The 26933-nt window shown below is 44.4% G+C and overlaps 1 protein-coding gene across 1 annotated transcript in view; it reads right to left on the reverse strand.

The window, feature by feature from the left end:
• Positions 1-26933, reverse strand: part of CHPT1 (choline phosphotransferase 1) — a 150423-nt gene that overhangs the window by 54957 nt on the left and 68533 nt on the right. Inside the window, exons 2-4 of the mRNA XM_073545007.1 lie at positions 18254-18401; positions 17969-18110; positions 1544-1628 (exon numbers count right to left, since the gene is read on the reverse strand). Coding sequence (XP_073401108.1) covers positions 1544-1628; positions 17969-18110; positions 18254-18401 — 375 coding nt within the window. The remainder of the gene's footprint in view (positions 1-1543; positions 1629-17968; positions 18111-18253; positions 18402-26933) is intronic.

The raw sequence follows: 26933 nt of genomic DNA on the forward strand, positions 1-26933 counted from the left end.
GTCAGTTACATGGACCATTAGCAGCCACTGATTGGCTGCAGGGCTCACGTGACATACGGTAATATCACTCTAGCAACGGGAGATACGTTGTCGATGTTGGTGAAATGGCACTGGTCCTGGAGTGGAGTATAAGGTGACTTTATTCTACATAAAGGAATACTGTAATTGAGAAAAGTTTGCCTGAATAATGGACAACCCCTTTAAGTGTAGCTATACTTCAATGCACTGGACTAAGATGTGTTGCATTAGCTATTTAGTAATTCAAGCTTATTTTTATTAGTACTGTATACTGTAACTCTGTTTTACTTTTACCTGCGGGTGTCAGGACTTACTAAGGGTCGTAATTTTCCCTGGAGGACAGTAGAAGACCACTGCTCAACAGCATATGGTTCCCTAGATATTAGCACACCAGGACACTATCACATGACTTTTTTTTTTTTTAATTGTTTTTCAGCAGTTTAGCAAAACTAATAAATCATATGTGTATATGGCATTGCTCATTTTAATTGGATATTTTGATAAAACAACTATCATCAAAATAATTACCTGGGAATCCAGTGATCTTTAATACTCTTCCATTTGGCAGCAGAAAGTGAAAAGAAAGCAAGTAAGAGGCTCAAGTGAGTTCTACCTGATACAAGATGCTAATTGTGGCATAAACCACCTTTCTAAACAGCTAAAGGTAAAAAAAGAGAGCTCTATCATCAGACTAGTGAGTCTAGTTGTGGGGCTGACCATTAGCGGAGTACACATTGAAATGACCGAAGACTAAATATTAGCGATTCATTTATTTTACTCGCTTGTCTAGCACCATTAATTCCACAGCTTCATAGAAATAATATTACATACATATTTGCATTGCTATAAAGGACAGACCTATGCTCATCAGTTAGCCACCTTCCTGACACAAAACAGTGCGGCCTGCAAGTGTCCGCAATCCATGGATTGATCATATAAATATACTAATAATTGGTGTTTATTTTAGGGTACCTCACGACACATCATTAAAGGGGTATTCCCATCTCTAAGATCCTATCCCAATATGTAGCAGGTGTAATAATAATATTAGCAAATACCTCCAATTAGAAATGTAGTTTAGTTTTTTGGATTCGCTATGTCTCTTCCCTCATGTGCAGGCATTGCAGGACCTTATATATCCATGGTTACAACCACTAGCAACTAGCTAACTTACTGTCACTATATGAGTCGTCGTAAACCATGGATACCTAAGGTCCTGCAATGCATGCACATGAGTGAAGTGACATAGCGAATCAGAAAAACTATACTACATTTCTAATTGCAGGAATTTGCTAATATTGTTTTACTTACTACATATAGGGACAGGATCTTGAAGATGGGAATAACCCTTTAAATATGGGGAATTCCATAAAAAGGAAAGTGAGTCCTAATGAGGAAATTACAGTGGTCCTAGAAAAGCATGCAAAAGTGACTGTAATATTTAGGCGTACCATTGATTTATCATTCACATGCAGGACTTACCATACCCAAAATGAGAATCTCTTATGATGGTTTTATATATTACCTCATAGTCCCACAATGTAGTTCCGCAAAACGCAGTCAGCAAAAATACTGCAGTCACAGAAAGCTGTAGCTCGGTGACATCAATCCTAGAAAATATAACATTTCAGTTAATGTTTAACACTTTCATGACCAGAGGTATTTTCATTTTTGCATTTTTTCATTCCCTTCGTCCCAGAGCTATAACCTTTTTATTTTTTGGTCAATATGGCCATGTGAGGGGGGGGGTTTTTGCGAGACGAGCTGTACTTTTGAATGACACCATTGGCTTTATCATATTCTGTACTGGAAAACGGAAAAAAAATTCCACAATTGTTTTTTTGTTTTGCCTTTTTACTATGTTCACTAAATGCCAAAACTGACCTGCCATTATGATTCTCCAGGTCAGTTCGAGCTCATAGACACCAAACATGTCTAGGTTCTTTTTTATTTAAGTGGTGAAAATAATTCCAAAGTTTGATAAAAAAAAACATTGCGCCATTTTCCAAGACCCGTAGCGTCTCTATTTTTTGTGATCTCAGGTTGGGTGAGGGCTTATTTTTTGTGCACTGAGCTGACATTTTTATTTATACCAATTTGGTGCAGATACGATCTTTTGATTGCTTGTTACTATATTTTAATGCAATGTTGCGGCGACCAAAAATACATAATTCTGACATTTTGACTTTCTTCTCATTACGCCGTTTAGCGATCGGTTAAATTATTTTTATATATTGATAGATTAGGAGATTCTGAAAGCGGAGCTACCAAACATGTGTATGTGTTTGATTTTTTTTAATTGTTTTATTTTGAATGGGGCGAAAGTGGGGTGATTTGAACTTTTATATTTTTAACCCCTTCACCCCCAAGGGTGGTTTGCACGTTCATGACCGGGCCAATTTTTACAATTCTGACCACTGTCCCTTTATGAGGTAATAACTCTGAAACACTTCCATGGATCCCGGTGATTCTGACACTGTTTTCTCGTGACATATTGTACTTCATGTTAGTGGTAAAATTTCATTCATATAACTTGCGTTTGTGAAAAACATGGAAATTTGGCGAAAATTTTGAAAATTTCGCAATTTTCCAACTTTGAATTTTTATGCCCTTGAATCACAGAGATACAGCACACAAAAAACTTAATAAGTAACATTTCCCACATGTTTACTTTACATCAGCACAATTTTGGAACCAAAATTTTTTTTTGTTAGGAAGTTATAAGGGTTAAAAGTTGACCAGTGATTTCTCATTTTTACAACACCAGTTTATTTTTACGGACCACATCACATTTGAAGCCACTTTGAGGGGTCTATATTGATAGAAAATACCCAAAAGTGACACCATTCTAAAAACTGCACCCCTCAAGGTACTCAAAACCACATTCAAGAAGTTTATTAACCCTTCAGGTGCTTCACAGGAATTTTTTGAATATTTAAAAAAATTAACATTTAACTTTTTTTCACAAAAAAAAAAATAATAAGGTTAATTTTTTTTTATTTTACCAAGGGTAACAGGAGAAATTGGACTGGAAAAGTTATTGTGCAATTTGTCCTGAGTACGCTGATACCTGATATGTGGGGGGGAACCACTGTTTCGGCGCATGGCAGAGCTCAGAAGGGAAGGAGCGCAGTTTGACTTTTTCAATGCAAAATTGGCTGGAATTCTGATCGGACGCCATGTCACATTTGGAGAGTTCCTGATGTACCTAAACAGTGGAAACCCCCCACAAGTGACCCCATTTTTGAAACTAGACCCCCCCGAAGGAACTTATCTAGATATGTGGTGAGAACTTTGAACCCACAAGGGCTTCACAGAAGTTTATAACGTACAGCGGTACAATTAAAAAATCATTTTTTCCACAAAAATGATCTTTTCACCCCCAATTTTTTATTTTCCCAAGGGTAACAGGACACTAAAAGTTATTGTGCAATTTGTCCTGACTACGCGGTTACCCCATATGTGGGTGTAAACGACTATTTGGGTGCATGGCAGAGCTCGGAAGGGAAGCAGCGCCATTTGACTTTTTTGGCTGGAATTGAGATCGGACACCATATCGCGTTTGGAAAGCCCCTGATGTACCTAAACAGTGGAATCCCCCCACAAGTGACCGCATTTTGGAAACTAGACCCCCTAAGGAACTTATCTAGATGTGTGGTGAGCACTTTGAACTCCCCCAGTGCTTCACAGAAGTTTATAACGCCCGGGCGTGAAAATAAAAAAATCGTATTTTTTCCACAAACATGATCATTTAGTCCCCTTTTTTTTTCCCAATGGGACCAGGAGAAAATGCACCCCAAAAGTTGCTGTCCAATTTGTCCTGAGTACACCGATACCCCATATCTGGGAGAAAACTACTGTATGGGCACACGTCGGGGCTCGGAAGGGAAGTAGTGACTTTTTGGAATGCAGACATTGATGGAATGGTCTGCGGGTGTCATGTTGCCTTTGGAGAGCCCCTGATGTACCTAAACAGTGGAAACCCCCACAAATGACACCATTTTGGAAACTAGACCCCCTAAGGAACTTATCTAGATGTGTGGTGAGCACTTTGAACCCCCAAGGGCTTCACAGAAGTTTATAACGCCCGGGCGTGAAAATAAAAAAAATCATATTTTTTTCCCACAAAAATGTTTTTGCCCCCATTTTTTTTATTTTCCTAAGGGTAACAGGAGAAAATGGACCGCAAAAGTTGTTTTACAATTTGTCCTGAGTAGGCTGATACCCCATATGTGGGGGTAAAACACTGTTTGGGCGCATAACAGAGCTTGGAAGGGAAGGAGCACCATTTGACTTTTTCAACGCAGAATTGGCTGGAATTGAGATCAGACGCCATGTTGCGTTTGGAGAGCACCTGATGTGCCCAAACAGTGGAAACCCCCCAATTCTAACTGCAACCCTAAACCCAACACACCCCTATCCCTAATCTCAGCCCTAACCCTAGCCCTAATGGGAAAATGGAAATAAATACATTTTTAAAATTTTATTATTTTTCCCTAACTAAGGGGGTGATAACGGGGGGTTTGATTTACTATTTATGGCGGTTTTTATTTTTGGCAGCTGTCACACGCTAAAAGACGCTTTTTATTGTAAAAATAGTTTTTGCATCACCAAATATTGAGAGCTATAATTTTTCCGTATTTTGAGCCACTGAGTCATGTGAGGTCTTATTTTTTGCGGGACGAGTTGAAACTTTTATTGGTATCATGTTCGGGCACGTGACATTTTTTGATCGCTTTTTATTCCGATTTTTGGGACGCAGAATGAACAAAAACCAGCGTTTCATGAATTTTTTGGGGGGAGTGCGTTTACACCGTTCCGCGTGCGGTAAAATTGATAAAGCGGTTTTATTCTTCGGGTCAGTACGGTTACAGCGATACCTCATTTATGTTGTTTTTTTATGTTTTGGCACTTTTATGCAATAAAAACAATTTTCTATAAAAAATAATTATTTTTGCATCGCTTTATTGTGCGAGCTATAACTTTTTTATTTTTTCTCTGATGATGCTGTATGGCGGCTCGTTTTTTGTGGGACAAGATGACGTTTTCAGCGGTACCATGGATATTTATTTGCGTCTTTTTGATCGCGCATTATTGCACTTTTTGTTCGGCAGTATGATAATAAATCATTATTTTTTGCTTCGTTTTTTATTTTTATTTTTTAAGGGGTTCGCTAAAGGGGTTAACTAATGGGACAATTTTATAGGGCAGGTCGGTACGGACGCGGCGACACCAAATATGTTTACTTTTATTGTTTTTTTTTTTAATTATTATTTACAAAAAATGAATTAGGGGATTTTTTTTTTTTTTTTTAATTTATTTAGCGATTTTTAAAAAATTATTTTTACACTTTTTTTTTTTTTTTTTTAACTTTATTAGGTTGTCCCAGGGGGGACATCACTGTCCTGTGACAGATCGCTGATCTGTCACATCACAGATCACTGTGACAGATCAGCGATCTGTCACAGGCATAGACGCAGACTTCCTCATGCCTGCGCTTTGCAGGCACTGACGAAGTCAGCTCCCTACAGGCCCCCGAAGGTCCCCGTCACCATCGTGGATCCGGAGACCTGTAGGGAAAGAGACCCCTGCAGCAGCGCTGCACATTGCGCTGCGGTGGAGGGCTCAGGGAAGCACGGAGGGAGCCCCCTCCCTGCCGATGCTTCCCTTTAACCCCCGGTACACCGCGATCGTGTTTGATCGCGGTGTGCAAGGAGTTAACGTGTCGGGGGCAGTCCGTGACTGCCTCTGACATAGTGCCGGGTGTCAGCTGTGATAATCAGCTGACACCCGGGAGCGATCAGCGGCGCTCACCACGTGGGCGCGGCTGATCGCGCTAGACATACTTTCCCGTCCATGGGCATAGGGGCCCGTGTCCCATGTACGGGATAGTACGTCTGATGGCAGAAAGGGGTTAAAAACTTTTTTTTTAATTTTTTTTTTTTAAACTTTTGGCATGCTTCAATAGTCTCGGCTCTGCTACATACAGGCGATGATCAGATCGCCTGTAAGTAGCACAATTGCTGACTTGCTATGAGCGCCAACCACCGGCCGGCGCTCATAGCAGTCCGGTAGTGACAACCATAGAGGTCTGCAGGAGACCTCTGGTTGTCATGCCAACCCATCGGTGACCTGCGAGATCGGGGGTCACTTATGGGCGGATTTCCGGTGCGCTTGCCAGAAGCGCGTGTTAAATGTCGCTGTCAGAGTTTGACAGCGGCATTTAACGGGTTAATAGCCGCGGGTAGATCGCAATTCCACTCGCAGCTGTTCCGGGCAAAGTCAGCTGTTCAAAATAATCATGTGCAGGAAAAGATGTGGGCTCAGCACCGAAGCCCACATCAAAGGGAGGGTGTCCAACATTGGCGTATTATTACGACCGATGTTGAAAAGGGGTTAAGTTTACAAATCAAATTTTTACTATTCACTAAATAAAAAAAAAATCTCTTAAAATTTGCGCTTATTCAGACAATGTAGGTGGTCATACTTCAATAGTCCTCAGGTAAACCCTTGTTTAACCCACATGCATACTCGGCTCAATTCAGCTGAGCGTACAGGTGGAGTTATCTTCTTTAGGAACAAAGGAATGATCATATTGAAAATTTGACATGCCTGAACCTTGAAGCATGACTTGATGCATGCAACTGCCATTTGTTAACTGGTTCATAACCAGTAATTTGGTGTGCCCTCCAAGTAACTCAACACACAGCCATTAATGTCTAAACTGCTGGCAACAATAGTGAGTAAACCCCTAAGTCAAAATGGCCAAATTGTGCCCAAAGTGTCAATATTTTGTGCGTCCACCATTATTTTCAAACACTGCCTTAACTCTCTTGAACATGGAGTTCACTATTGCTTCACAGGTTGCCAATGAATTCCTCTTCCATTGCTCCATGATGACATCACAGAGCTGGTGGATGTTAGAGACCTTGCGTTCCACCACCTTCCATGTGATGATGCCCCACAGATATTAATTAGGGTTTAAGTCTGTAGACATGTTTTGTCATTCCATTAACTTTACCCTCAGTTTCTTTAGCAAGGAAGTGGTCATCTTGGAGGAGTGTTTGAAGTCGTTATCTTGGAATACTATCTTGCGGCCCAGTTTCCGAAGGGATGGGGGATCATGCTCTGCTTCAGTATGCCATAGTAATTGCTGGCATTCATGGTTCCCTCAATGAATTGTAGCTCCCCACAGGCAGCAGCACTCATGCAGCCCCAAACCATGACACTCCCACCACCATGATTGAAGCAAGACATATTTATCTTGGTACTCCTCGCCTGGTTTCCGCCACACACGCTTGATATTCATCAAACCAAATAAGTTTATCTTGGTCTCATCAGACCAGAAGACATGGTTCCAGTAATCCATGTTCCTAGGCTATGTTCACATGTTGCGTTTTTGCGGAGTTTTTTTTTTCTACGAGCAAAACCTGCTTTCTTAGAGGTAACGTGGCTTACAAAATGCATGTTTTGTCAAGTTTTTGCTGCATTTTTATTGTGTCTTGTTCATGCTGATAAAGTTTAGTGGTCCAAAAAGTATTAAGTTACGTACCGGTAACGGTATTTTTCGGAAGCCTATGACAGCACCACGAGAGAGGGGATCCGCCCTTCGGGAACAGGAAACCTACAGATACAAAAAGGGAGGCACATCTCCCACGCATCAGTTGGATTACAGAGCTTGAGAGGCTACCATGGTTAGTACACCGCATATACACAATATATACAACCTATCTATCCTATTTACAATTCTTTAAACCATCTCCCACATAAGGTGAACTTGCAAAAACAATCCTCTAAAAGGGGTGCACCCTTCTACGTGAACAAGGGAGGGAACTAAGGGTGCTGTCATGGGCTTCCGAAAAATACCGTTACCGGTACGTAACTTAATACTTTATTCGGACTCCCATGACAGCACCACGAGAGAATTACAGAGATGTAAACTAAATTAGGGAGGGACTACAGCCTGCAGCACCCTTAGCCCGAAGGTGAGATCTGAGGAGGCACCCATGTCTAACCGATAGTGGTTAAAAAAGGTAGAAGGAGATGACCAGGTGGCCGCCTTACATATCTGGTCAATTGATACTCCCGATCTCTCTGCCCAGGATGATGCCATGGCACGGGTGGAATGCGCCCTCAGGTTCTGTGGAGCCGGACCGCCACCTGCTGTGTAGGCAAGAGAGATAGCCTCCCTAATCCACCTTGCTAACGTGCGCTTTGACACTCTATACCCTTTCCTGGGACCTTGGAAGGATAAAAATAATGCGTTCTCCTTCCTCCAAGGATCTGTGGCTGCTAAATATTTAAGTAGGCATCTCTTAACATCTAGAGCCTGAAGTTTTTGTTCTTTAGGATTGGTTGGATTAGGGAGGAAGGAAGGCAGAACTATCTCTTGTGTCCTATGAAAATGAGATGCTACCTTGGGAAGGTATGCTGGGTCTGGCCTTAGGATTACTCTATCCTGTAAGAATTCTGTGTATGGAGGTAATCTGGAAAGTGCCTGTATGTCGCCTATCCTACGTGCAGATGTTATTGCTACCAAAAAGGCTGTCTTAAGTGATATCATCTTTAGTGAAGCAGAATCCAGAGGTTCAAACGGTTTCTCTGTCATGGCTGTCAGGACTAAATTTAAGTCCCAAGGCATACACCTATCTTTGAGTATGGGTCTTGATCTGGTAACTGCTTTAATGAATCTCGCTACCCAATGGTTACCGGAAATGTCGCATTCAAATAGGGCCCCTAAAGCTGAAACTTGCACTTTCAATGTGCTAGTGGAAAGGCCCAACTCGAGACCCCTCTGGAGGAATTCTAGGATCTGTTTTACAGGTATTCCATCCCTGATATTAAACTCACAGGTGGACAGGAATCGCCTCCAGGTTCTAGCATATATACCTGTGGTGGTTTGTTTCCTACTTTTTAGGAGTGTATTGATTACATTTTCTGAGAACCCTCTATCCCTCAATAGTGTCCTCTCAAACACCATGCCGTCAAACGGAGTCCTACTACTTGTGGGTGGTTGATTGGCCCCTGGTAGAGGAGATCTGGAAGGTTCGGCAGTACCCAAGGATCGCCTACTGACATGGTCCTCAACCATGCAAACCAGGTCCTTCTGGGCCAGAAGGGGGCAATCAATATGACTCTTGCCCCGTCTTCCCTGATCTTCCTCACTACCAGAGGTAGAAGGTTCAAAGGCGGAAAGGCGTAGGCCAGCGAAAAGTCCCATTTTATTAGGAGGGTGTCCACTGCCAGTGGATTTTCCCTGGGATTTAGGGAACAGAAAGTTTTTTCCTTCCTGTTTTCCTTGGTGGCAAAGAGGTCCACCTCCGGTCGACCCCATTTGCGGACAATCTGATTGTAGATGTCTGAGTTTAAGGCCCATTCTCCCTGCCTTAGGGCCCTGCGGCTTAGAAAGTCTGCCTTCACGTTGTCTTTTCCGCTGATGTGGAGTGCGGTTAAAGATAGAAAATTTTTCTCTGCTATCTGAAGGAGACGTTCCGTTATCCGCATCAGGGCGTTGGAGCGGGTTCCACCTTGGTGGTTGACATAGGCTACCGCTACCTGGTTGTCCGAAAGTATCCTCACATGATGGCCCTGTAGATACATAATGAGTTTTTTTAATGGCCAATTCAATCACCAGCAGCTCCCTCTGGTTAGATGAGTTCTCGGCATCGGAGTTCCACTGTCCCTGTACCACTATGTCCCCCATATGGGCCCCCCCAACCCCAAGGACTAGCATCTGTGGTTATTACGCGGGTTATCTGCATCACCCAGGGCACCCCCGAGGCTAAATTTCCGACATCGAGCCACCACCTAAGAGATGTAATAGTTGAGTGGCTTAGCAATACCTGACCCTGCAAGAAGCCCTCTAAGGTTCTGCTATTAACCAGGACGTCATTCTGAAGGGCCCTAGTGTGGAATTGTGCCCACTTGACCGCTGGGATACATGAGGTTAGGGAGCCTAACAGGGACATGGCCTGCCTGATGGTCATGGAGGGTCTATCGATTGCCCGAAGAACCTGCTGCTGTATCTGCTGTAATTTATCTACGGGTAACAGACACTGCTGGGTTTCTGAATTTAACAGCAAGCCTAGAAACTTCTGGACCTTTAAGGGCTGAAATCGGGACTTTTCGTAATTTATAATCCATCCGAGGTTCTCTAATCTGGACTTAGCTTTTTTAATCTGAAATAGACAATGGTCCACTGAATTTCCCACAATCAAAAAATCATCCAAGTATGGGATAACTAAGATGTCAACTTCCTGTAAATGAGCCATAACCTCGGCCACTATTTTTGTAAATACCCGGGGCGCTGCTGAGAGACCAAAGGGAAGGGCTCTACATTGATAATGACGGATTATACCGTCCATTGATAACGCCACTCTCAGGAACTGCTGGAAATCTGCGTGGATGGGCACATGATAGTATGCGTCTTTTAAGTCCACTACCGCCATAAAACACCCTTCAAACAGCATCTTTATTGTAGAACTAATGGATTCCATTTTAAAGGTGCATTTAACCAAAATTTCATTAAGGAAACGTAAATTAATAATCGTTCTGAATGTTTTATCCGGCTTTTGGATTAGGAATAAGGGAGAGTAGAATCCTCTTCCTCTCTCAGACTCTGGAACCTCTATCAGAACGTTTTTTTAGACACAGGTTCAAGACCTCTGCTTCTAAAGCCGCTTGCTCGAAGGGTGAAGACCTTAAGGGTGTTGGTTTAAAGTTATCCCGTGGGACTTGCGTGAACTCCAACCTGAGTCCGGTGGATATCACATTCCGCACCCAGTCACTATTGGTGACCTGTAGCCATGCTGGGAGGAAGGATGACAGTCTACCCCCCACGGGAATTGCTAGTCATTGGTTTTGTCTTTTACGCTCTCTCGACGAGCGTCTGAACATGAAGCCCGTACCTCTTCTCCTTCTATCATCCCATGTGGGACGGTCTCTATTAGGTGAAGGGTTACGTCTTCTCCCTTGACCGAATCGCCTCCTATTAAACGGACGACGGTAAGATGCGGACCAAAGGTTTGGGAATTTCTTTTTATCATCCCCGACCTTCTCCAGTAATTCGTCCAGGACTGCTCCGAATAAATATTCCCCCTCACACGGGATAGTACAGAGTTTCGCCCTGGACTGAATATCTCCCGGCCAGCACTTCAGCCACAGGGCTCTCCGAGCCGCATTAGAGAGTCCTGCTGCCCTGTAGGCCATTCTGAATGCATCAGCCAAGGCATCCGCTAGGAAGGCTGCGCCATCCTGGATGATTGGGAGGGCCCCCAGGATTGCCTGTCTAGATGTTCCCTGTTTTAACTGCGACTCTAACTGGTCCAACCAGACCATCATGGACCTGGCCGTGCAAGTCGATGCTACTGCTGGTCTTAAGGAACCGGCTGCCATCTCCCAGGTATTTTTAAGGAAGGTATCTGCCTTCCTGTCTAGAGGATCTTTAAGGGACCCCATGTCCTCAAAGGGTAGCGAGGATTTTTTGGATGCTTTCGCAATAGCTGCATCTAATTTGGGGGCCTTGTCCCAAGTATTCATTGCTGTGTCGTCAAAGGGATATCTCCGCTTGAGGGCTGGTGGTAGCGACCCTCTTTTATCTGGCTTTTTCCACTCTCTGCAGATGAGATCCTGGATCTTTTCATTTAGTGGGAAGACCCTACGCTTCCTCTGCTCCAGCCCCTCGAACATCACATCCTGCATGGATAATTGAGGCTTCGGCTCCTCCACCTCCATTGTTCCTCTGACCGCTTTTACCAATTTGTCTACTCGGTCGAGCGGCAGGCAAAACCGACCAGAGTCGTCTTCTTCTGAGGACGAGGGAGATGAAATATAGGAGCCTTTACTTCTCCTCCACTCTGTCGAGGAATCCGACTCCACCGGGTCCTCACCCCTTACACTCTCTGGTTGGGACAGGGACTCTTTCTTCTTCTGTTTGACCTGCCTAAGGTCATCCAGGGACAGCAGTGAAGATTGTCGCTGTTGCCGCCGTTGCTGCTGCTTTTGCTGCTGCTTTTGCTGCTCGCTCTCCATTACTGGCTTGCAATAATGTGGCCAAGGCAAGGCACCCATCTAGGGTCCTGCCTATATACCCCTCCTCCGGACAGCAGATATCCTCCTGCCACGCCCCCCTAATAGGGCCCCCTTCCCCAGCTGGCACCGCTTTTGGTAGGGGAACCAGCGCTTACCGGAGTCCTCCCGATGGGCGCCGCCATCTTGGGTCACCGCGCCTGCGCAGTGGCGCCGCCGACCCGGAAGCGCCCCGAGGCTCCGCCCCCTGACGTCACCGCGACTCCGGCGTGACCGGAAGTCACGCGGGACTCCCGGGCACTGCACTATGGAGCGCTCCCCGGCCTCAACGCTCTGCAGCCGCGCCGCCCCCCCCACCCGACCACCGCGATCGCGCCGCTGGAGTTGGGAGTCCCAGGGGGTATACTCACCGGCGTGGTCTGCTTATGGAGACAGACCTACTCCGGACGCCGCTCCCTGCTGTCTACGCCACCGCCGTGCCACCCATCCTGGGCCACCGTGGCGTCTTCCAGGAGCTCCGCACCAGGCCGAGGTAGGAGACCCCCTCGCTACCTGCACCGGCCGGCCGGCCTGGGATCTGGTCATCTGCAGGATCCCGTCCCTTCAGGAACAGGAAACCAACTGATGCGTGGGAGAGGTGCCGCCCTTTTTGTATCTGTAGGTTTCCTGTTCCCGAAGGGCGGATCCCCTCTCTCGTGGTGCTGTCATGGGAGTCCGAATAAAAAAGAATGATTTAACTTCCTTAGATTTTTGCACCAAAACTGCAGCAAAAACTGATACCTGCGTTCTTGCTGCATTTTTGCACTTATCCATAGTTTCCTATGGGTGAAAAATGCTGAAAGAAGTTACAGTTGTGGCCAAAAATATTGACACCCCTGCAATTCTGTCAGATAATACTCAGTTTCTTCCTGAGAATGATTGCAAACACAAATTCTTTTGTATTATCTTCATTTAATTTGTCTTAAATGAAAAAACACAAAAGAGAATGAAGCAAAAAGCAAAACATTGATCATTTCACACAAAACTCCAAAAATGGGCCAGACAAAAGTATTGGCACCCTCAGCCTAATACTTGGTTGCACAACCTTTAGCCAAAATAACTGCGACCAACCGCTTCCGGTAACCATCAATGAGTTTCTTACAATGCTCTGCTGGAATTTTAGACCATTCTTCTTTGGCAAACTGCTCCAGGCCCCTGATATTTGAAGGGTGCCTTCTCCAAACTGCCATTTTTAGATCTCTCCACAGGTATTCTATGGGATTCAGGTCTGGACTCATTGCTGGCCACCTTAGAAGTCTCCAGTGCTTTCTCTCAAACCATTTTCTAGTGCTTTTTGAAGTGTGTTTTGGGTCATTGTCCTGCTGGAAGACCCATGACCTCTGAGGGAGACCCAGCTTTCTCACACTGGGCCCTACATTATGCTGCAAAATTTGTTGGTAGTCTTCAGACTTCATAAAGCCATGCACACGGTCAAGCAGTCCAGTGCCAGAGGCAGCAAAGCAACCCCAAAACATCGGGGAGCCTCCGCCATGTTTGACTGTAGGGACCGTTTTCTTTTCTTTGAATGCCTCTTTTTTTCTCCTGTAAACTCTATGTTGATGCCTTTGCCCAAAAAGCTCTACTTTTGTCTCATCTGACCAGAGAACATTCTTCCAAAACGTTTTAGGCTTTTTCAAGTAAGTTTTGGCAAACTCCAGCCTGGCTTTTTTATGTCTCGGGGTAAGAAGTGGGGTCTTCCTGGGACTCCTTCCATACAGTCCCTTTTCAGTCAGACGCCGACGGATAGTACGGGTTGACACTGTTGCACCCTCGGACTGCAGGGCAGCTTGAACTTGTTTGGATGTTAGTCGAGGTTCTTTATCCAACATCTGCACAATCTTGCGTTGCAATCTCTTGTCAATTTTTCTTTTCCGTCCACATCTAAGGAGGTTAGCCACAGTGTCATGGGCTTTACACTTCTTGATGACACTGCGCACGGTAGACACAGGAACATTCAGGTCTTTGGAGATGGACTTGTAGCCTCCAGATTGCTCATGCTTCCTCAAGTCCTCAGACAGTTCTTTGGTCTTCTTTCTTTTCTCCATGCTCAATGTGGTACACACAAGGACACAGGACAGAGGTTAAGTCAACTTTAATCCATGTCAACTGGTTGCAAGTGTGATTTAGTTATTGCCAACACCTGTTAGGTGCCACAGGTAAGTTACAGGTGCTGTTAATTACACAAATTAGAGAAGCATCACATGATTTTTAAAACAGTGCCAATACTTTTGTCCACCCTCTTTTTTATGTTTGGTGTGGAATTATATCCAATTTGGCTTTAGGACAATTCTTTTTGTGTTTTTTCATTTAAGACAAATTAAATGAAGATAATAATACCAAAGAATTTGTGTTTGCAATCATTTTCAGGAAGAAACTGAGCATTATCTGACAAAATTGCAGGGGTGTCAATACTTTTTGCCACAATTGTACATGCTATAGTTTGCAAAAACGCAGCCGTTTTCCACATCGATCAGGAAAAATTAAACAATGCATGTGCATAAGATTTCTGAATTCTCAGACTTTGCTGGTACTGTAAAACGCAGCTTAAAATTTGAATAACGAAAAACGCAACAAAAATGCAATATGTGTACATAGCCCTAGACTGCTTGTCTTCAGTAAAATAGTTGCAGGCTTTCTTGTGCATCAAGTTTAGAAGAAGCTTCCCCTTCTGGGATCACAGCCATGCAGACCAATTAGATGCAGTGTGTGGTGTATGGTCTGAGCACTGACAGGCTGACCCTCATCCCTTTTTACCTCTGCAGCAATGCTGGCAGCACTCACACGTCGATTTTGAAAAGACAACCTCTGGATATGACAATGAGCACGTGCACTCAACCTCTTTAGTCAACCATGGCGAGGCCAGTTCTGAGTGGAACCTGCCTTGTTAAACCATTCTATGGTCTTGGCCACCCTGCTGCAGCACAGGATCAGGGTGTTGGCAATCTCATAGCCTAGGTGTCACGATCCATGCTGGATCATGACAGATAAAATGCACTAGTAACCTTTTTTTCTCTCCTTAAGCTGTGTGCTTAATGATAGGTTTGCCCCCGGTGGCCATTAGGGTCATTGCACTTAATGTTTTCTTTGCTTTGCCTTTTGCCCCCGGTGGTCAGTGGGGTTATAGAAGCTTTTTGCCCCAGATCATTTGACCATCCCCTTTTCCTATATAGGGTCACATGGTCTATGAGCAGGTGTTGGTGATATTACTCTTTTCCAACCAAGTCTGGTGGAGAAAGGAAGTACAGAGAAGAGTTCCTGGCAGCTCAGGGGAGCTCTGGTGTATAGCTTCTGGTGGAAGCTGAACTCAGGTGTCGAGCTTCAGGGGAAAGCGGCATTCTGGTGGTGGACTGTTGCTGGGAGCAATAGCAACAGAGCAAAGCTAAGTTGTGTTTCCCTGTTTGTATTTTTCCCTGGTATGTATTAGTACAGCGGTGGGGCCAGTGCCTGCACCACCCAGCTCCCTAGCAAGGGATAGGTGTAGGGTGTGCTAGGGTGACAGGTATCCTGATCGGCGCCCGGTGCGGAACCGGCCTAGAGAACGTTAGGAGTGTGAGGGACACTGACTCAGGGGTGTGCAGAAGGTCTACACGTTCCCGTCCCCTACCGCAGGGCCCACCGTTGTAATTGTTTCCCCTTCCCCCGTGTCTTGTTGTTTTAGTTACCGGCCTGCGGGTCGTGTCACACAGGACAGTTACACGTGCCGTGTCTTGCTGTCTTAGTTACCGGCCTGAGGGTCGTGTCACACAGGACGGGTCCACGTGACACTAGGCAATCTTTATGTAGAGCAACAATCATTTTTTCAGATCCTCAGAGAGTTCTTTGCCATGAGGTGCCATGCTGAACTTCCAGTGACCAGTAAGCGTGTGAGAGCGATAACATAAAATTTTACACACCTGCTCCCCATTCATACAGTTGTGGCCAAAAGTATTGACACCCCTGCAATTTTGTCAGATAATACTCAGTTTCTTCCTGAAAATTATTGCAAACACAAATTCTTTGGTATTATTATCTTCATTTAATTTGTCTTAAATGAAAAAACACAAAAACAATTGTCCTAAAGCCAAATTGGATATAATTACACACCAGACATAAAAAGAGGGTGGACAAAAGTATTGGCACTGTTCGAAAAATCATGTGATGCTTCTCTAATTTGTGCAATTAACAGCACCTGTAACTTACCTGTGGCACCTTACATGTGTTGGCAATAACTAAATCACACTTGCAGCCAGTTGACATGGATTAAAGTTGACTCAACCTCTGTCCTGCGTCCTTGTGTGTACCACATTGAGCATGGAGAAAAGAAAGAAGACCAAAGTACTGTCTGAGGCCTTTTGAAAACCAGATTGTGAGGAAGCATGAGCAATCTGAAGGCTTATTGTCCATCTCCAAAGACCTGAATGTTCCTGTGTCTACCGTGCGCAGTGTCATCAAGAAGTTTAAAGCCCATGGCACTGTGGCTAACCTCCCTAGATTTGGACGGAAAAGAAAAATTGACAAGAGATTTCAACGCAAGATTGTGCGGAGGTTGGATAAAGAACCTCGACTAAACATCCAAACAAGTTCAAGCTGCCCTGCAGTCCGAGGGTACAACAGTGTCAACCTATACTATCCGTCGGCGTCTGAATGAAAAGGGACTGTATAGTAGGAGACACAGGAAGACCCCACTTCTTACACCGAGACATAAAAAAGCCAGGCTGGAGTTTGCCAAAACTTACCTGAAAAAGCCTAAAACGTTTTGGAAGAATGTTCTCTGGTCAGATGAGACAAAAAGTAGAGCTTTTTGGGCAAAGGCATCAACATAGAGTTTACAGGAGAAAAAAAGAGGCATTCAAAGATAAAAACACGGTCCCTACAGTCAAACATGGCGGAGGTTCCCTGATGTTTTGGTGTTGCTTTGCTGCCTCTGGCACTGGACTGCTTGACCGTGTGCATGGCAATATGAAGTCTGAAGACTACCAACAAATTTTGCAGCATAATGTAGGGCCCAGTGTGAGAAAGTTGGGTCTCCCTCAGAGGTCATGGGTCTTCCAGCAGGACAATGACCCAAAACACACTTCAAAAAGCACTAGAAAATGGTTTGAGAGAAAGCACTGGAGACTTCTAAGGTGGCCAGCAATGAGTCCAGACCTGAATCCCATAGAATACCTGTGGAGAGATCTAAAAATGGCAGTTTGGAGAAGGCACCCTTCTAATATCAGGGACCTGGAGCAGTTTGCCAAAGAAGAATGGTCTAAAATTCCAGCAGAGCATTGTAAGAAACTCATTGATGGTTACCGGAAGGGGTTGGTCGCAGTTATTTTTACTAAAGGTTGTGCAACCAAGTATTAGGCTGAGGGTGCCAATACTTTTGTCTGGCCCATTTTTGGAGTTTTGTGTGAAATGATCAATGTTTGGCTTTTTGCTTCATTCTCTTTTGTGTTTTTCATTTAAGACAAATTAAATGAAGATAATAATACCAAAGAATTTGTGATTGCAATCATTTTCAGGAAGAAACTGAGTATTATCTGACAGAATTGCAGAGGTGTCAATACTTTTGGCCACAACTGTAGCCGAGACCTTATAACACTAATGAGTCACATGACACTGGGAGGGAAAATGGCCAACTGGGCACAATTTGGCCATTTTCACTTAGGGGTGTACTCACTTTTGTTGGCAGCGGTTTAGACATTACAGGCTGTGTGTTATTTAGATGGTACACCAAATTTACAGTTATACAAGTTGCACACTAAAACTACGTTCTATCAAAGTGTCATATCTTCAGTGTTGTCCCATGAAAGGATATCACATAACATTTACAAAAATGTAATGAGTGTAATTACTTTTGTGATCTACTGTGTATACACACACACATACATAAAATCATATATTAAAAATACCAACTTACAATCCAAACTTCAGGGTACCACACACATAGCTCTGCCACTGCGCACAAAAGAACATGAACATGCTGACAAAGCAGCAGTAAAACATCCAACTGGGCATAGTTCCAAGACGTACTGCAGCTATCGTCCCCACTGCTACAAACACTGTGGGGAAAGGAACAAATATTACACAAAAGAACTCCCTCCTGATTTGTGGAATCTTAGTAAAAAAAAAAAAAAAAACATACACACATACAAGAATGAAAAATAAAACAGACAGAATCAAGTTCGATGAAAAGAAGTATCACCTATTGATATAGAGTCACATCCGTGGTCAAACAATTCCCCGAGTGGGGAGCTACTGTTGGTTCTTCGAGCTTGTTTCCCATCAATAGCATCCAATGACTGGTACACAAACAAGCCTATAGCACAGAGCAGAAGTGCCCATGATGGTGCCTGTGGGCAAAAGGAAAACTTGTCATGAGGCAGAAGTTTACCCAATTACAAACACTACAGCATTTGAAATCCAAACAGTCTCTACAGAAAACTGCATTGATTTACATGTTGTGTTCCCATGCGGTCGGTGGGTACGTCAAAACAACGAACGCTGACACATGTCCAGAGCTCTTTGAATGCAACATGGTGTTCACAATCTATCCCAGGCAAATAGCGTGCTTTCCTTTCCAAGCCCTGCCATGTGCCCAAGCAGAAGTTTTTGACCACATATAGGGTATAGTCACATTCAGAACAAATTGCGCAACAAGTTATTGGGTCCATTTTCTCCTATCATCTATTATGAAAATTACAAATTTGGGGCCAAAACAGAAATTTGGCCTGGTCATTAAGGTCAAAATTGTCTCTGTCACTAAGAGGTTAAGAAGGGGTTTTCCAAGTAGCGGACAACCCCTTTAACATTTTTTTTTCTTCATTTTTTTCTTCATCACCTACTTGGGGTTGCCATTTAGATTTGCAAGTGCGTAAGTGTTGGGAGTACTACATTTACACAATGCAAGTAATGAAACCCCAGGCCATAGTAGACTGTCGTCTATGTCAAACGACATCTATACTTTGGCTGTCTCAGCTGTGAGATGCGTGTTCCCCTTGGACAGCCCAGTTGACTGCTGTAGGTGGAATCGGGCGCGATCTTTTGTATCACAACTCTGAGTGCTGAGCTACAAATTCCCCCAATCATGGCTATTTGCACTGCAATAACAGGAGGTCCAGGCACCAAGGTAGCGACAGCGAGAACGTGTAGGTAAGTCTGATATTGTACTACTAATTCCAGCCTAGCGACTTGTTTTACTGCTGGAAGAAGTTACCTCTGCAGTCCTGCTCTGAGCGGCGGTGAGAGCAGTGCTATGAAAAGGGACTTCTTCCAGCAGTGAGAACAGGTCATTCTACCGATATGTGTTCTCACCATTGTTGTGTTCAGAGCCTAGCCATGTAATTATCATGTAATTGAGCTCTGAACAGTATAAGGCTAAGTTCACATTGCATTAACGCAGTCCGTTCAAAGAATAGTGTTGACTAGAGTTGAGCGATACCGTCCGATACTTCAAAGTATCGTATCGGATGGTATCGGCCGATCTTTAAAAAAAGTATCGGTATCGCCGATTCCGATACCGGAAGTCCCATTCAAGTCTATGGGACTTCCGGTATCGGAATAAGAAAAACCCTTTCCTGCCCTTGTACAGCCTCTCTGGGGTCTGTACGGGCCTTTCGGGGGGCTGTGCAGGCTCCGGTGGTCTGTGCCGGCCTGCCGGGGGGCTGTGCCGGCCTGCCGGTGGTCTGTGCAGGCTCCGGTGGGCTGTGCCGGCCTGCCGGGGGGCTGTGCCGGCCTGCCGGGGGGCTGTGCCGGCCTGCCGGGGGGCTGTGCAGGCTCCGGGGGGCTGTGCCGGCCTGCCGGGGGGCTGTGCAGGCTCCGGGGGGCTGTGCCGGCCTGCCGGGGGGCTGTGCAGGCTTCGGGGGTCTGTGCAGGCATCGTCCGATGGGACTACAAGTCCCATCGGGCGATGCCTGCTACCATGACAGTGATTGACACATTAGCCAATGATGGGACAGTAGTAGTCCCATCATCCGGCTAATGTGTTAAATGTTAAAAAAAAAAAAAAAAATACACACTACATACATACTACATGCATGCTACATACATACTACATGCTACATACATACTACATATATACTACATACATACTACATACATGCTACATACATGCTACATACATGCTACATACATGCTACATACATGCTACATATATACTACATGCATGCTACATACATACTACATGCTACATACATACCACATGCTACATACATACCACATACATACATACTACATATATACTACATGCATGCTACATACATACTACATGCTACATACATACCACATACATACTACATACATGCTACATACATACTACATACATACTACATGCATGCTACATACATACTACATGCATGCTACATACATACCACATGCTACATACATACCACATGCTACATACATACCACATACATACTACATACATGCTACATACTACATACATGCTACATACTACATACATACTACATACATACTACATACATACTACATACATACTACATACATACTACATGCATGCTACATACATACTACATGCATGCTACATACATACTACATGCTACATACATACTACATATATACTACATGCATGCTACATACATACTACATGCTACATACATACCACATACATACTACATACATGCTACATACATACTACATATATACTACATGCATGCTACATACATACTACATATATACTACATGCATGCTACATACATACTGCATGCTACATGCATGCTACATACATACTACATACATACTACATGCTACATACATACCACATATATACTACATACATACAATACATTCATACAATACATACATAGACATACAGTACATATAACATAGAGTAACATACTTACCAATACTTGTCACATTGTTCCCCGAAGCCATTGTCTTTTCCGGAATAAATATTAATATAACAAACCACAAAAATACTCACCCACGATCCGAAGCAGTCCACGAGTGTGTCCCACGACGATCTTGGGTAGAGAACGGCAGCATCAGATGATGCTGCCGTTCTCTACGGGCTGCAGGAATCCAATGACGGAAGGTAGGTATCCTTCCGCACTGTATTCCTCCGCCACTTAAAAAAAAAAAAAGTCCCTAGTCTCACTTTATGCCATTGCTGTGTGGGAATTTCCCACGCAGCAATGGCATAAAGTGAGACTAGGGACTTTATTTTTTTTTAAGTGGCGGAGGAATACAGTGCGGAAGGATACCTACCTTCCGTCATTGGATTCCTGCAGCCCGTAGAGAACGGCAGCATCATCTGATGCTGCCGTTCTCTACCCAAGATCGTCGTGGGACACACTCGTGGACTGCTTCGGATCGTGGGTGAGTATTTTTGTGGTTTGTTATGTTAATATTTATTCCGGAAAAGACAATGGCTTCGGGGAACAATGTGACAAGTATTGGTAAGTATGTTACTCTATGTTATATGTACTGTATGTCTATGTATGTATTGTATGAATGTATTGTATGTATGTAGTATATATGTGGTATGTATGTAGCATGTAGTATGTATGTAGTATGTATGTAGCATGCATGTAGCATGCAGTATGTATGTAGCATGCATGTAGTATATATGTAGTATGTATGTAGCATGCATGTAGTATATATGTAGTATGTATGTAGCATGTATGTAGTATGTATGTGGTATGTATGTAGCATGTAGTATGTATGTAGCATGCATGTAGTATATATGTAGTATGTATGTAGCATGTAGTATGTATGTAGTATGTATGTGGTATGTATGTAGTATGTATGTAGCATGCATGTAGTATGTATGTAGCATGCATGTATGTAGCATGTATGTAGCATGTATGTAGTATGTATGTAGTATGTAGTATGTATGTAGTATGTAGCATGTATGTAGTATGTATGTGGTATGTATGTAGCATGTAGTATGTATGTAGCATGCATGTAGTATGTATGTAGTATGTATGTAGCATGCATGTAGCATGCATGTAGTATGTATGTAGTATGTATGTAGTATGTATGTAGTATGTAGCATGTATGTAGTATGTATGTGGTATGTATGTAGCATGTAGTATGTATGTAGCATGCATGTAGTATATATGTAGTATGTATGTGGTATGTATGTAGCATGCATGTAGCATGTATGTAGTATGTATGTAGTATATATGTAGTATATATGTAGTATGTATGTAGCATGTAGTATGTATGTAGCATGCATGTAGTATGTATGTAGTATTTTTTTTTTTTTTTTTTTTTTTTTTTTTTTTAACATTTAACACATTAGCCGGATGATGGGACTACTACTGTCCCATCATTGGCTAATGTGTCAATCACTGTCATGGTAGCAGGCATCGCCCGATGGGACTTGTAGTCCCATCGGACGATGCTTGCACAGACCCCCGGACATCAGCACAGCCCCCCGGCAGGCCGGCACAGCCCCCCGGCAGGCCGGTACAGACCCCCACAGGGTGCACAGCCCCCCGGCAGGCCGGCACAGCCCCCCGGCAGGCCGGTACAGACCCCCACAGGGTGCACAGACCACCGGCAGGCCGGCACAGCCCCCCGGCAGGCCGGTACAGACCCCCACAGGGTGCACAGACCACCGGCAGGCCGGCACAGCCCCCCGGCAGGCCGGTACAGACCCCGGGCAGTCCACACAGCCCCCCGGCAGGCCGGCACAGCCCCCCGGCAGGCCGGCAGAGACCCCCGGAAGGCCCGAAATGACGGCGCATCATGATGCGCACACACCGCGCATCATGATGACGTCAGTCTGTCAATCAACTTTGAACTTCCGATTCCGATGCCGAATCCCGATATTGAAAAAATATCGGAAGTCGGTATCGGAATTCCGATACAGCAAGTATCGGCCGATACCCGATACTTGCGGTATCGGAATGCTCAACACTAGTGTTGACAACTACATTAACGCTACTGTCATATTGTGATCGCGTTTACCGATCACGCTAGCGCAGCTTCCCTATCTGCGCTAGCAATGACGGACCCTCGGACGCCGCAGCCAGTGTCCGTCACAGAATGACGGCACATTGCGAACGCATGCCAATTATGACATGCGTTGGCGATGCACTCGTCTATTGCAGTCTATGGGTGCGTTAACGCATCGGTTACATAGCGTTAATGCCGCTATGTAACCGATGTGTTAAACGCTGCCCACAAACGCAATGTGAACCCAGCCTTAAAGGGGTTGTCCGGGCTTTTCACATAATCTCAGTACATAGCTGGGCTGCAGAATGGTGACAATAAGTAATTTACCTTCTGTCACCAGTTTGCAGGGTTTTCTAGATATCACTCTCTCTTGCTTTTGATCAGAATGTCCAAGGGGGGGTGTGTTCTGGCATTGAAATGAGAACTGGTCGTTTCCTCCTACTCTACTAAAAACCTGCCCTCTATAGCAACAACCCCACCCTCCACAGCAACAAGCCCTCCCCGTCCACATGAACAAGCCCTCCTCACACAGTAACAAATCTTCCCCCCTCTAGCAGCCTCAGTGCAGAGAGCAGAACCACCCAGCTGCTCCTCCCCCATACACACACTGAACAGTGATCTATGGAAAGTGAAACTCTAGTGAGGAGGGAAAATCGTCCTGTATTCTGGGCCACTTCATGATTACAATACATAACTCACTCCTTATCAGTGATTCCTTCCCTCAGTGTTCCAGGCTGCTGGAAGTGATGGGGCTTGGGCTGGCAGTGATGGGGCTCAGCTGCTGGCAGCAGTGAGAACAGACTGTGTGATGGCCAGTGATGGGGGTCTGCAGCTTCTAATCTGCACAGGTTATGTCAGTCACTGATATAATCTGTTCTGTGACAAAGCCTCTGCTGTGAATGAGACAGTTCTGCGTCACTGATGTCTTCACACAGCAGCAGATTTGGTGGCCAGTAAGACCGCCAGTCAAAGCGCTGCGGGGTCATGCTGTCACATGTTAGCATGAACCCGCAGCTGTGACTGTCATCTGTGGTAACGTTACCGCCGGTACTGTCGGTCACTGCACTGTGGGATCATGCTGGCAGATGTCAGCATGATTCCGCAGCTGACAGTGACCCGCAGCGGTAACTTGCAGTAAAAAAGCAGGCATGGGCCAATGAGACTACTGCTCCCATCAGGCTATGTCTGCTGTCACTGATAATAGTGACAGCAGGTGCCGCTGATGGGAGAGTAGTATCATGTGCTAGCGCCTGTGCTCACCGATATAAAAAAAAAAGTAAAACTACATACATAGTCAAATAAAAACCCATTATACTCACCTAACACCAAATCCCTGATGCCATCATCTCCTAGAAATAATATAAAATAAAAAAACAACATATATTCATCTGTCCGCCAAAGTCCACATAATCCTTTGTGTCCCACGGCGATCTCGCACGTAGAACAGTCACGTCAGGGGAGGTGACTACTCTACCCGGCCGCCAGCGATACACTGACAGGTGTTAATAGCTCACGCAGTATATCACTGAGCTGCCGTCAAAGTTCACCGGAGTTCATCAGCTCCAGTGCCCTCACTTACGGCACCGCTGCATGAGAACTTTCCCACACAGCAGTGGTGCCATAAGGGAGATCACCGGAGCTGATCAGCTGGTGAACTCTCTCACTGCAGCTCAGTCATACACTGCGAAAGTGATTACCTCCTGTCATTCTATCGCCAGATGTCTGAGAGCAGTCACATCACTGATATGACTGCTATCAAAGTGATCAGGATCATCGTGGGACATTATGGATTATCTTCTCTGTGGACAGGTGAGGAACATTGTGGTTTATTTTATTTTTGTTGCAGGAGACATTGGTGTCGGTGGATTAGGCATTCAATGAGTATGGTTTAATTAAGATTATTAAAGGAGTCTGACATTATTTCAAATAAAGGACTTAAGTCTGGGTGTCTGTGTTTTTATACAATATCACTATGGGGTTAGTAACGGATACGTGTCTTATAGACACGTCTTCATTACTAACCTGTGACTTGCTGTCACCTGACAATAAAAAGGTGACATGAACCCTACAAATATGAACCTCACTTGCCACCGCTACAGGGCAAGTGGGAAGAGCAAGGCTAAGCGCCAGATTTGGTGCATCTTATAGATGCGCCTTTTCTGGGATGGCTGAGAGCTGATGTTTTGGCCTGGGGGGGGCAATAACCATGGCCCCTTCCTAGGCTATTAATATCAGCTCGCAGCTGTCTGCATAGCCTTTGCTGGATATCAATTATAGGGGTACCCCACGTCATTTTTTGGGGGGTCCCCCATTTCATTACTCAGTAAAGGCTATGTATATCGCTGTGAACAGTTATTAATAGCCTGGGATGCTCAATGGGTATTATCCCTTTCCCAGGCTATAAACATTGGCCCCCAGCCATCGGCTTTCCCTCTGCTGGTTATTAAAATTAAGCGGGAGCCCACGCAGTTTTTTTGTCATTTTTTTTTTTTTTTAAATTAAGAGATGCTGTCTGGTTACAGCCTATGTATGTTCATACTGTTAACACTCCTACATAGGCTGGTGACATTGTGTGTAGGTTTGCGTGTGTTTGTGTTTACATATCGACTTAGTAATGAGGGTGTCTGGCTGAGCGTGAGCATGCTAGTGTGAGCATGTATTTTAATGTGTGGGCGTGCATGTATATTTCCCAGTTTAAGATACAGCGTGCAGCACCAACAGAATCCTTGCTGCCTGCCCTCCTCGGTGACCGTCTAATTGTCAGTATAACTTTACAGTCACCGACAAAATAGCTCCGCACTGTGATACTAAATCTCATCCTCTCTTTTCCCTTAGCAAACACCCAGAAGGTGAGGAGAGGAGTGATATTACACACGTGAGCAGATTCTGCCCATATTTACTGCAGTCGTAATGTGAGCTAGTTGTACACTAGGTTTTTGTGTCAAATTTCAGTAGCTGCTCCCCCTAGTGTTTAAAAGTGGAAATAACAAACCTTTTAAAATTATTTTTCATATTTTACCTTCCCTTTAACTTCCTACTCTATTGTAAAACAACTTTACTCTTGAGTGTGTTTTTTCACTTGCACCACTTTATAAATCAGGAGTGTGTGACTCCACCACATCCCCCTCATCAAGGCCCAGTGGGAAAACTGCCGGTTTTGAATAATCAGGGCCTTATTGTGCACATAGCCTTATAGAGAAATCTGATCTGAAATTATTTAATAGCAAATACAGATACTCACAAACTGTTACAACTTGTGTCATCTATTGCAAGTGGTTTTGTGACTTTCATATTGATGGCCTCTCCTTAAAAAAGGACATCAGATGGTGGTTCGCATCCTGAAAGTTTGACACTCCCTCCCCATTGTTTATCGGCCCCAGCTCAGTAGTTGCAGTGTTTTGGTCGTAATAATAATAATAAATTTTATTTCTATAGCGCCGACATATTCCGCAGCACTTTATATTTCAGAGGGGATTTGTACAGACAATAGACATTACAGAATAACAATAATCAAATAGATTATAACAAATACCAAGAGGAAAGAGGGCCCTGCTCGCAAGCTTACAGTCTATGAGGAAAGAGGTACTGTAGACACGAAAGGTGGGTGGTAACAGTTGCTCTGAATGTATGGACCAGCCATAATGTTAAGTGTGTAACAGTACAGACACAGAGGGCTAATGGATGCATAAAGCATGTGGGAACATGATGCAGGGAATCTGGTTATGGTAAAACTTTTGGCTGTGCCACACAGGGATAGATTAGGTTAATGTGTTGAGGCGATAGGCCAGTCTGAATAAATGCGTTTTAAGGGCACGCTTAAAATTGTGGGGATTGGGGACTAATCGTATTGACCAGGGAAGTGCATTCCAAAGAATTGGTGCAGCACGTGTAAAGTCTTGGAGGCGGGAGTGGGATGTTCTGACTAATGAGGATGCTAACCTCAGGTCATCAGCAGAACGGAG

This window comes from Dendrobates tinctorius, unplaced genomic scaffold, assembly GCF_039654945.1.
Source record: "Dendrobates tinctorius isolate UK_male_01 unplaced genomic scaffold, ASM3965494v1 ptg000139l, whole genome shotgun sequence".
NCBI classification, from domain to species: domain Eukaryota; kingdom Metazoa; phylum Chordata; class Amphibia; order Anura; family Dendrobatidae; genus Dendrobates; species Dendrobates tinctorius.